This window comes from Ceratotherium simum, chromosome 11, assembly GCF_057802395.1.
Source record: "Ceratotherium simum simum isolate JZ-2026a chromosome 11, ASM5780239v1, whole genome shotgun sequence".
In the NCBI taxonomy this organism is placed as follows: domain Eukaryota; kingdom Metazoa; phylum Chordata; class Mammalia; order Perissodactyla; family Rhinocerotidae; genus Ceratotherium; species Ceratotherium simum.
The window spans coordinates 17759032-17771227 of NC_141910.1; the positions used below are offsets into that span (position 1 = coordinate 17759032).

Below are 12196 nucleotides of genomic sequence, written 5' to 3' on the forward strand. Positions count from 1 at the left end.
ATTCTACTGCATCCCATATAGCTCAAATTTCTTCCTAGCATTTAATCCTCAGTAAAAACAATAATTTGATTTTCATTGAACAAGGGACACACACACAAATGCAGTTACAGTGATTGTCTCTGAGAAATGGAACTGAGGGGGAGGAATTTTTTTATATAGTACTTTTTTTTTTAATGAGCATTTCTTAATTTTATAATGAAAAACTAATTAAAAATAATATACTTAGAAAACGTTACACACATTTAGTTTAGGAACTTTCCCCTGTTTTGTAACACTTTAGTACCTAAATAGCAACATAATCTAAGTCAAGAAACTTAGATTAAATGGTGGAAGAAACAGTGTCATTTCTTGGCCTTTCCTTGACACATTCACTATGTGACCTTGTCTTTAGTCTAATTTACTTTTCCTTATTCATTCTGACACAAACAACGTAGCTCTTTAAAATAAGTGGGGGGGGGGCGGGGGGACACCTAGGGCACATCACTCAGCCTCTACTAGAAAAGGTGAGTGCTTATCATGTGGAAAAATAATTAGCACAAAAAAAGAATAAAATTCTCATGTAAGGAGTTTTAACAGACTGCCTTTAAAAACACTATGGCTTTTTATAAAACTACCCAAAGGATTTGTCAGTAAGGAGTTTCTGGCCACTCATAAAACATTCTCTTCCTCTCTCTTTCACACACACACACACACACAGGAGATTATCAAGATTTAAAAAGGAATAACTGGTTAAGAAATTTGCAAAATGTTTTCTTCATTATCCTTATCAAACCTCTCCAATCAGTGCTCTATTTGTTTCTTCTCTGAACATAACTTTCCTCTTTATGCTTTTCTGGACTCTTGTAATCTGAATTTTCTGGGAATGGTAACAGCCACCAAAGTGGATATAGCCCTACTAAAGGGATAAGTGGGCAATCTGTCTTCGAATGTTTTTCAAAAACAAACAGTGCTGCAACCGTCAAAGGGGAGCCTGGAAGGTTTAAGGAAAATCCCGATACGGGGGCGAGTCTTTGCGGGAGTGGGAAGCAGCCCCTCAACTCGGTATAACGTGGTTCCCCACGCCTTGAGCTATGGCCAGCTTTGGCTCCCCCCCTTGTCTTTCCAACCCGGCTCCTAACTCTGCCAACTCATACCGGAGTGTGGGCCTGCGGGTGCTGCACTGGGGTGACAACAGTCCAGGTGCACCCTGCAATTCCGTAGTGGGTCCAAGTCGGTACACTGATGCAAATATACCTTTTTTCAAGAGCGAACTGATTCCCTCTAGCCCCAGGACTGGGATTTTCCTCTTTTTTTGGTGCGGTGTCTGGGTGGTTCTAACACCTTAAGGCTGCTCATCTGCTCCTCTTCCCCGACAACGCTCCCACCCCGGGCCCAAGTACCCCGCTGCCCGGTGCTCGCGCACCCCTCGCGTTTCCTCCCTACCGGGGAACCCTAGCATTTCCTCCTTCCCCTCCCGGCCAGCCTCCCCCGCCTCCCCCCGCCTCCAGCCACATGACAGGAAGGGCTCCGCCACGCGACGTCACGGACGTCCGCACCCCCACCCCTGTCCTCCCCCCGCCCAGCACGCAGGGGGCGGCCGGCGGAGGGACAAACGTGGTCCGCGCGCTCCGCGCTCCCCAACCAGAGCTCGACAGAGCGCCGCGGCGGCCGCCGCCGAGCCGGCACGCGGGTTCCCGGATGTGCGGCGCTCGCGGAAGCCCCGCCCCCGCCGCCGGCTCCGCGCGCGCCCCCGCCCTCCGCCCCGCGCGCCGCTGCGCTCCGCTTTCTCCTCCTTCTCCCGCCCTCCCCCTTTTTCGTGCCTTGAGGTTGCGGGTCAGCGCGAGCCACTGCAGTGAGTCCGTCACGGCTCCGGCGCGAGCGCGAGGCTGCAGCCCCCGACTCGCCTGGCCCCCTCTCCCCCCCTCCCCCTCCTGTCTGCCTCTCCCCCTGCTCGCAGTCTCTCCTCCCGCTCCCTCTGTGTCTGAATCTCGACCTTAATTTCTCTGCTCCCCCGTGCCCAGTCACCCGGCCGGCGCGGGCCCCGCGGCGCCGCCTCCCCTCCCCCAGCCCGCACCCCCTCCCCCGCGGCCGTCCCGAGGGCCGCAGCCGCCCCAGCCGAGCGCAGCTGGGCCGCCCGCGCCGCCGCTTCCTGAGGGAGCCCGTCTGAGCGCCGACACTCTCCTCTGCCCGAGCGAGCCGCCGACCGCCGAGCAAAATGGTGAGACCTTGGCTTCCCCGGTGCACCATCCCTCCCCCGCCCGCCGCTTCCAGGGCCGGGGGCGAGCCCCGACGCCCCCGGTCGGCTTTCCCCGGTGGAAAATTCGAGAGACCCGGCCGACCCGGTGTCGCGGCGGGTCCGAGAGAGCCCTTGGCGGCCCGCGTGCGTCGGTGGCTGGCGGGGGCGGCGGGCCGGCTGCTTGACAGGACGGCGGGGCCCCCGCGCCGCCCCCGGGCCTCTGCGGGGCGCCCCCGCCCCCTCCCCCCGCGACCGCCGGGATTCCGCCCCTGCCTCCACCTCCGCTTCCTCACCAGGGCCATCGGCCTGGGACTGTCCCCTCGTCGCCCCGCGTTACTTCTCTCCCGACCCTCCTGCACGTGGAGCCCCCCCTTTCACCCCCAGACTTACTCTCAAGTTCGGGGATTTTCCGAAATCCTGTGGAAATAATAGTGTGTGACAAATGGCTCTTATTTATATAAGACCCACTTTCCTCTCCAGAGCGGCTCTTTCTCCCACTCACGCTCCATTTTCAAGCAGTGAGTGAGTCTCGGCAGGAATCCTGCCACTTACTTCCCCCCTCTCCTGTTAGTATTTATTTCGCTGCTCTTTGCAACCTGGCGGGGTTTCTTTCGCTGCTGCTTTTCGCTCTGCACTGGCGAACCGGAAAGGTCCAAGGTGTACGCTCATGAAAACAGAGTCTAACTCGGTCTTTGAAAAATGAGGATACTTGGTTTTTAATGCTTCCTTACTACCGAGGGGTTTTCGTTTTCTTTGGTACCTTCGTAAGTCTCTCTCTGGTGGTGGTTGTTTTTGAATCATGGCGATTTAAATTTGTCTTTCCTTACCCTCGCATTAATCCCTAGGTAGAATTCGCTGCTGTAGTGTTTCAAACCGACGCTAGGGGTGTGTCTCCCGCCTCTGTCACTGCAGCCAAGAAATCAACGACGCCCTTTTAGCCTGTTACCATACCGCTTCTCTTTCTCCGGGTAGCCGGTGCAGTTTCCCCTTTGTAATTAAGAATTGTATACATCGTAGAGAAAGTTCGCAGTGCTTTTCTCTCTCTATCAGATATTCGAACGTGTGATTTGGTGGTTCCGTTTTTTCTAAAAGTCACTGAACGGTTGTCAGAAGATTTTTAGACTGACTGTTTGGGTAATTTCTTGGACCTTTTCATTGTATGTATTTCACCCTGTATGTAGAATTAAAGTGTTTCAGACATAGAGTGGTGGATTAGGGAAGAGAGAAATTCTGTTGATTGCAACTTAAAATCAGTTTGGCGTGGTTGTGAGGGAAGAAAGTGAAATTAGAATATTCAAGTCACCTTTTATTTAAAATACAGGACAAATGACTAAGGGCACTTATTAGTGTACTTAAAATCCAGATTAGGAGCAGTCTTAAATGATTAGTGATTTTGATATGTAGAGGAAGTTTTTCTCTGCCAACTTGGGAGGCAGCCCAGAGACGACTTTGGTCCCCAAAGTCGCAAAACTTATGCTTTTCCAGACTGTCACAGAAAACAACTTAGATCACAGCCATTCATGGTAGTCTTGTTGGCGTAGTCTTTTGTAGTTATGAAGTGCCCTTTAGTGCTTCAATACAACTTCCTTACTGCGTGTATTTCTCTTGAAGTTCTTTGACCATTGCAGGGAATGTTCTTACCTGCATTTATAAACAGTGCATTTTGAGGAACAATGATCTAGGCTTTTGTTGTTTATATATTAAGCAGAATGATCTGGTTTCCAAATAGTTGTTTTTTCCTTGTAGGGCGTCCCCCCAACTACCCGTCTCTTTTTTTGAACAACAGACTGCATTTGGGAAATCTTTTAGCTCTTAAATTTATCTTCCTGGTACTCAGTGTTTCCTTATCTTTTAAAAATATTTTAAGATTTACTGTACGTTATTGCTTGCCTCCAGGTCTTTGTTTCCCTCTTCTTTCTAGTTTCCTTTTCAGTATTTATTTTCTAGTTCACTCTTGGCTCTTTTTTCTACCATCCTCTCAATACCATTTCAAGACCTAGGTAATTTGTCGCGACGGTGGCTTCCCAACTTTAGGATTATTTTGGTCTGCTGAATACAGCACTGCTTTGAAAGTATCAAGACCATATCTGTAGCTCAATTCTGCCATATGGGATACTGAGTAACTCAACTAAATTGGGCTTTGGAGTGATCTGGTTCATTTTGCTGGTTAATTCAGCATACAATTCTGAAAATTTTCACTCCCTTTGGAAGATCTTTATTATAACTCTTACTGAGTATCATGAACATGTTTGCATTTTTGTCAACGGATTTTAATTTATGAATAATATTCATGGATTCAAGTAAGGGGAAAGGAAAAGGCTAAGATTGGATTGAAGCTATCAAGAATCTTTTCTGATAGATAATAATTTTAGTTGTTACGTTAAAAGTAGTTTACTTCTTTTTTCCTGGAGAGTTAAGTCTTTGTCTCCCTTCCCCTTTATTTGAATTTTAAACTGTTGAGCATCTAGGCGAGATGAAGATTTTGTATACTTATATAAAAATCTGTGTACTGAGCTCCGAGGAATTTTCCCCTAACCACTAATGGTCAGTTGTCTAGGGTTAAATAAATAAATAGATGTTTATTTATTGAAATAAATAAATAGATACCTTCACAATTTTTTCTCTGGGTAAGCATATGTAGTTTTAGATAGAGTCTGTCAGTGTTACTGACATGCAGAGGAATGGAGAAAGAATAAAATCAAAAGAAGAATGTTTAGGTTAGTGTGATTGAAAACAGTCTCGGAGTATTTTTGAAGGAGTAAATTTTATAGGGGCAGTTTTAGAAACTTAGTTGACTTCTCATGTAGCAGAAATAGTTTTTACTATGTCCTTAGTATAATTTAGAAATATCACCAGGCTTTTTGTAGCTGTTGTTGTTTTAATAGGTAATATGGATTTTGTTCTGGATGCATATATGGACATAGTGCATGAGTAATTAGCTTTTCTTTTACATTTTGTTTCTTAGGGCAACCTTAAATTTTATAAATGACCTTTTTATGTCTTTGTATTTTTAAACTTTTTATTAAAATTATCTCCACAATCTGAAAATAGAACTTGAAACACATTTATTGCTGTCTGTGGTAACTGCACTTAGACTTGTATGCAATATATTCTAGTTCAGGTTCTGTGGCAAAGAAAGGCTATGTTAAAAAAAAAAAAGAAGCAACCTGTCTTATGGCCAGCAAAATTAAAATTCACATCAGTCATGAGGAGAAAATTTCTTCACTCATTTTGTCCCACAGTGGAGGAGAAAATTAAAAAGGCTCAGAGTACAAGGTAAAGAAGCTGACTAAGGGTCAGTTAGCAATGAGAGGGACAGACAAGTGTGGATCAGGCATCTGTCATAGGTAGCGAGGCGAGTACAAGGCAGTATAAGGAAGTCAGCTTGGGCCAGGAGGAGTAAGCGAGTCAGACAGACTGTGGGCCCAGAGTCTGGGCAGGCAACAGGGATTCATTCATATCAGCAAATACTTGTAGATTTCTGCCTGCTGTTCACTAGTTACTGTGCTTGGTTGTGGAGGATATTAAAATGATTGTTTCCTACCTTCATTTAAAGTAGGGAACATAAGACAAATGCCAATAGGTGTGAAAAAAGTTAGCATGAGTTATCATATGAATTATATATATATAAAGCTCAGTAGAAATTGAGGGAAGAGCAAGATCAATTTCATCTGGGATTAGGAGAAGTTTTATGAAGGAGGTGACAATTGAGCTGGATCTAAAAAGATTATTAGGATTGCAGTGCAGTAGACAGAGTTGGAGGCAGCTAGGAAAAGATTCCTTAAAGCCTGGAGATAGGAAGAGACAACATGTGTTGGAGCACAATACTCATAATATGGTTCCTGGGCCAGCAGCATCATTATCATCTGGGAACTTGTTAGGTCTCACCCTGGATCAACTGAATCCAAAACTCTGAGGATGGGGCCAAGCAGTCTAGATTTTATCAGTCTTCAGGTAATTCTGATATATGCTAAATTTTGAGAGCCACTGATTAGAAACTAGCAGAGAATGTATTTAAATTTTAGTTGAGCATCTGTTAATATACCTAGCACTCACTATACGAACATAAGACATAATTGTAATTTCCAAGGAACTTAAATGGAGTATTCTGCAGTGTGATGTGTGCTATTAACAGACTAAACATGGGGTACTGTAAGAGCACATGGCAGGGGAGAGGCTTAATCCAAACTGGAGGGGGGATGGGGCAGGGAGATGAATGTCCCTCAAAGGAAGCTTTCTAGAAGAGATGGGATCTGAGCTGAGTCTTAAAAGAATGAGTGTTTAGCCAATGGGAAAGGCACTCTAGATAGAGAGCTTTATGTTGAAAGCCTTAGAGGCATGAGATATACAAGCCAGTTCAGCACGGCTGGAGGGTAGAGGGTTAGGGTGGAAGGGAGAGAGAAGGTGGTCAGGTAGATGGAGGCAGGATCATGGAGGCGTTTGTATATCATATGAAGGAGTTAACATTTTTTTCCTAAAGCCAGTGGGAAACTATTATTTTTAAGCAGGAGAATGACATTTTCTCATTTACTTTTTAAGAGACATCGGAGGATCTGATGGCCGTGTGGATAATAAAATAGGATAGATGAATCGAGGCATGGGGACCAATTAAGAAATTATCAAAGTAATTCATGTGAGAAATAAGGACCTGAAAGAAGGCAGTAATAGCCCAGAGGGAGAGGAAGGACCAGGTATGAGACACGTTTAGGAAGTAGACAATAGGACTTGATGACTGTTGGATTATGGAGAAGAAAAGGGGTGAATCCTGCTGTGGCTTCTGGCTTGGGTGACTGGATAGAGGATAGTGCCGTCCATTCAGCACATATTTATTGACTGCCTACTTGGGTAAGATTCAGTTCTAGAGATACATGGGAAATGGTACGCCGTCCTCAAGAAACTTTCAGTTTGCTGAGATGACTGTTGTTTCATCTCTAGTCTTCTCTTAGCATTTGGTTATTAATACTTGGAATCCTATTTTGTAAGATTCTAAGTTCAGTAGGATGGAGTGCTGTGAAATATGAACAGTGCCTGCTGCGTAGATATCATGGCCTAGCAGCAGAAGGAACTTGATATTCTGGAGGTAGGAAGAGGCAACATATGTTTGAGCAGTGATTCTCAAAATATGGATCTTGAACTAACAGCATCAGTGTTTTCTGGGACCTTGTTAGAAACGCATGTTCTCTGCCTAGGAGATATAGGAGAAGGAGATTTGAGGGAGTTATGATGATTTCTGTTTTGGACATGTTGAATTTAAAGTAGTCATGGGTCATCTAGGTGGATATGGCCAACAGATAATTGGCTCTCTATGTCTGGAGCTCAGAAGAGAAATCTGGACTTGGATTAAAGATTTGAGCATTGTCTGTATTTGTGTTAGATAGTAGTTGAAGCCGTGAAACTAGATGAAATCCTGTAGAGAAAGAATGTAAAAGAGAAGAGGGCAAATCCTAAAGAATACTGCATTTAAGAGGAAGGTGGAGGATGAGGAACCTGTGAAGGTTGTCTGAGGATAATAGCCAGAGAGATAGCTGGAAAATTAGCAGAGTGATGTCACATTTGAAGGAGTCAGCAGTGTCTAGATATTGCAAAGATCAGGAAAGAGAAGAACTTAAAAGTGTACTTTGGAGGGATCAGGAGAGTTCTGGTGACTTTGGTAACAGTACTAAAAAACACCATTTTGTACTGGTAGCAAGGAAAGCCAGGATGCAGTGAGTTGAGGAATAAATGGGTGGCCAGACATCGAGTGTAAACTGTTCCTTACAGCTTTGACTAGAAGGAGAGAAGATGAAAGCTAGAGAATTTAGGTTTGAGGTAGAATTTATTTTGGGGTTAAAGGAACAAACCAGGAAAGAGGAGGTGTGGTTGAAGATTCGAAGGGAAAAGATGGAGTTATTAATAGTTTGACGTCTCCAAGGGGGTAGGAGGGACTATGACTCTCCTTAGACAAGAGGAGAGATTTTTCTCATCTGTTAACAGAGGGAAGGAGATAAAAATGAAAACTGTTATAGAGGTAATAATCTTGAAGACAGTAACTTCATTTAAGTCCTAGGTAATGAAAATAAGATTAGAAGAGAATGTAAACTCTGAAAATGCAGAGTCCTTGTCTTTGTCTTTTCGTTGTTATATTCCAGATACTTAGTATATAATAGATATTAAGTAGTGTTTGAAGAAGGAATGTGTGAATGAATAAATAGAATAAAGGAGTAAGTGCTGATGAGACGTTGGAGGCAATGAGTAGCAGTTCCTTTTTTGAGACATTTATGAAAAAAGGGACAAACAAAAGTTGGCTTCAGTGGTTTACAGTTGGGATAAGTTCTTAAGGATAGTAGATGTCAGTATTCTTTAGAATCAGAAGAGAAGCCAGGAGAGGGAGCTGTAAGAAAGATGATTAATGGAATGAGCCCTAGAAGTGGTAGAAAGAAGAGGGATAAAAGGAAGGAGAGACATCAAAAGAGAGAGAAAAAAATCAGGGTCAGGAGAGTAGGCCATGGCAACAGATATGTTTTAATAATGGAGTTCATACCAGATGGCCTAAATCATCTCAGTAACTCCAGATAGTTTGAGGCAAGATCATCTGCTGCAATTGAGGTTGAGGCTAAGGCAAATGGAGTGAGATTGATGGTGAGGAGTATGGAAAAGGATTATAAAATTGATTTGGGGGGATTTGACAGGCAGTTAACAGGGTGTTAAGTATTGTTAAATAGTAGATGGACCCAGGAGAGGGCAACAGGGGTCAGTGACCTAGGAAGTGAATCCAGGAAACAGGAGTTTTAACCAGAGTAGAGCTTAATACTTTGTCCCGTCTTTGCTTTAGTGACTTCTCATCAAGTTACATAGATCTAAAAGGAACCATTTTTGAGTTCAGATTTTATGTAAGGGGAACATCTGGTTGTATATTGATAGTCTTAAAAAATTTTTTAAGTTCTAAAGACACTATTAATACATTTGCTTAAAAATTTAAACCATACCTAAAGGTATCAAATAGAAAGTTAAGTCTTTCCTGGCCATCCTTTCCCCTTGTATTGATCACTGTTGAATTTTTTGTATATTCTTCCAAGAGGGAGTTTTTTTGTGTGTTTCTTTGTTCTTTCTTCTTTTTTTAACCTATGCCAGTGTATGGATTTATTAATTTTTTAATAATTTAGTTTTTATTAAAAAGATTACGAAGGTCAGACTTAAAGAGATTTTAATGATATCACGCTCTAGTTTACTCATTACAATCAGTTTTTTTCCGATGCTTTTAACTGCATTTCAGATGTAAACGTTGAGTCAAAAACAATTCAGCATAATTTTTCTAATCAGGTAGCAATTTCATAATGATCGAGGTTGGTGCTTTTAACAAGGGTATGCTATGACAGTATGCTTATGAAATTACTCATAGGGAAAATAATATTTTACTAGAACATTTCTTGCACTTATTTTTTCTGCTTATCACCTTATTAAGCATTAACTACATGGATAACAATTTCTTAAATTAAAACAGAAAAGGACCTCCAAAGTTTAGTGGCTAAAGCATCTGTTTTATTTCAAGCTTGTCAGATTAAAATTTCTTCCTCATTTTTACTCTTCTAAATAAACCTTTTCTGCAGCAGCCCACATCCACCCTCTCCTTTTCTGAATTTTCTCCTTGGACTCCCATACCCTCTTGGTGGTCATGAGTTGACAGTATACTTATAGCTAATGTATAGTTCTAGCACAGGAATAAAATTTTGAAATGAAATAATATATGTTTCTGAGTTTGTCTTTGGTTTTTATGGTCTTGTACTATAAAAATATTTAAAACACTTGAAGATTTCTATAGGAAATCCTTTAAAATTTAGCACTGAATTCAGTAAGTCATAAGTTCTTAATAGGTTCCTTCCTCAAGAGAGTTTTTTGTTAGTTAAAGCCCCTTCTTACGAATATCATCAGGAAGGCCATGTTGGTAGCCCTATTGCTGTCCGAAAAAACATTTCTGTAAATGAGATGTCACTTTGACTTGTTTTTCTGGTAACATTGTTAAATTCATCTGTGCTCTAGCCAGGTCTCTTTTGTAAACAATGCAGAGTATTCATTTTTATTTGTTTGTTAGAACTGGGTATGCATTTTAAAAACCTACAAGAGAGTGATGCATAGCAACCTACAAAAAGGATCCAACCTTCACCATTGGCCTTATTAGAGCTATCTACTAGCACTTTTTTTTTTTGTGAGGAAGACCGGCCCTGAGCTAACATCTGCCAATCCTCCTCTTTTTGCTGAGGAAGACTGGCCCTGGGCTAACATCGTGCCCATTTTCCTCCACTTTATATGGGACGCTGCCACAGCATGGCTTAAGTGGTGCGTCGGTGCGCGCCCGGGATCCGAACTGGCAAACCCTGGGCCACCGCAGCAGAGCGCGTGCACTTAGCCGCTTGCGCCACTGGGCCGGCCCCTCTATTAGCGCTTTTATTTATTTATCCTTAATCTCTCTAATTTCAGGGATGATTTTCTTTCATATCTTCCTGAGTGTGATGCCACGAGCAATCTCCTATTATAGGCATGCGATAAGCCAGCATCCTTTAGTATTATTTGCTTGTAAGGCAATCTAATAAAAATTGGAATGTCGGGAAAAACAAGTGCTAAGAGGTAATAAGGGAGACCTGTGATTTTATGTGTGTTTGTGTTGCAACTGTTTTCCTAACAAATAGAATTTCATGAATTATGAACTAACTCATAATGATCTTTCTAAAGTAAATAGTGAGTTTATGAACATTAGGTATACTTCAGCTCTGCCTTCCTGTCTGGCTGTTACTCTCTGTCTTTACCTTTACCATCATGCTTCTTGACTCGTTCTGTTTCCTCTTTTCTTGTTTTTCAGTCTACTGCAGTCTAGTTCTGTGATGTCCAATTCAGTAGCCACTAGCTACGTGTGGCTGTTTAAATTTTAATTAAAATGAATTAAAGTTAAATAAAATTATAAATCTGGTTCTTCAGTCACAATAGCTACATTACAAGAGCTCAGTAGCTACTTGTGGCTGGTGGTTACTGCATTAGCACAGATATAAAACGTTTCCATCATTGCAGACATTTCTATTAAATGGCACTGGTCTAGAGTGATTATGTATCTGCATTTCACTGAAACTTATATTGGCAGTAATCTTCTAATTACCACTGTGAGATCTTGAGTTGGAAAGATGTGAATTTAAATTCTGGTTCTGCCATTTATTAGCTAAGTGACCTTGAACAAATACCATAAACTCTCTAGACCTTATTTAGTTCTTATGTAAAATGAGAAGAACAACTCCTAAGACTGTGGTGACAGTAGAGAGAGTCTGGAAATCCAGTAGGTGCTCATTAAATGTATTTGGTTCTTTATTCTTTTTACTTGACTTCTTTGTAATGTTGGACCTTGTTGGGAACTCTTGAAATTCTCTCTTCTTTTGGCTTCTGTGACATTTTCTGCTAGTTGCTGTTCTACCTCTCTGACTATTTTTAATCTCTGTTGCTATGCTAGCTTCTCATCTGAGTTTGGTCCAAGACCCTCTTAAATATGATTTTATGACTTTCCTATTTAAAATCCTATATATTATAGAGACTAAAATCCTTGACACTGCTCATAGTCTCCATAGGTTCTGCCTGTTCTTTACTTCAGCTTCTTCCCCCATGTTCCTGCTTTTTCTCTGTACTCTAGCGTTACATTTTATTCAGTATTGTATGCTATATTTATTCTTCCATCTGTTTATTCTGCCATCAGAGTCTTTTGCATAAGCTATGTTTGGAATACCTCAAAAGTCCCTCGAGTAAGTGACTGAGCCTCCCACCCCCTATACCAGGTCAGTTCATGTTACTTTTAGTACCTTTTACGTCTTGTTTGTACATGATTAATTAGTTCTATAGGTGTTTGATTGCTTTCTGTCTCCCCATGATTTAGTGTGAACTCCGTGAGCATGGGCATCATGGCTGTCTTGTGCTTCACTCTTAATATACTCCTGCTGCCAGCATAGACCCCTGCATATTATAGGAATT

The 12196-nt window shown here is 42.2% G+C and overlaps 1 protein-coding gene across 1 annotated transcript in view; it reads left to right on the plus strand.

The window, feature by feature from the left end:
- Positions 1-1715: 1715 nt before the first annotated feature.
- The window catches only part of PPP3R1 (protein phosphatase 3 regulatory subunit B, alpha), a 62856-nt gene continuing 52375 nt past the window's right edge, over positions 1716-12196 (plus strand). The window contains exon 1 of the mRNA XM_004435604.3: positions 1716-2197. Coding sequence (XP_004435661.1) covers positions 2195-2197 — 3 coding nt within the window. The 5' untranslated portion in view covers positions 1716-2194. The remainder of the gene's footprint in view (positions 2198-12196) is intronic.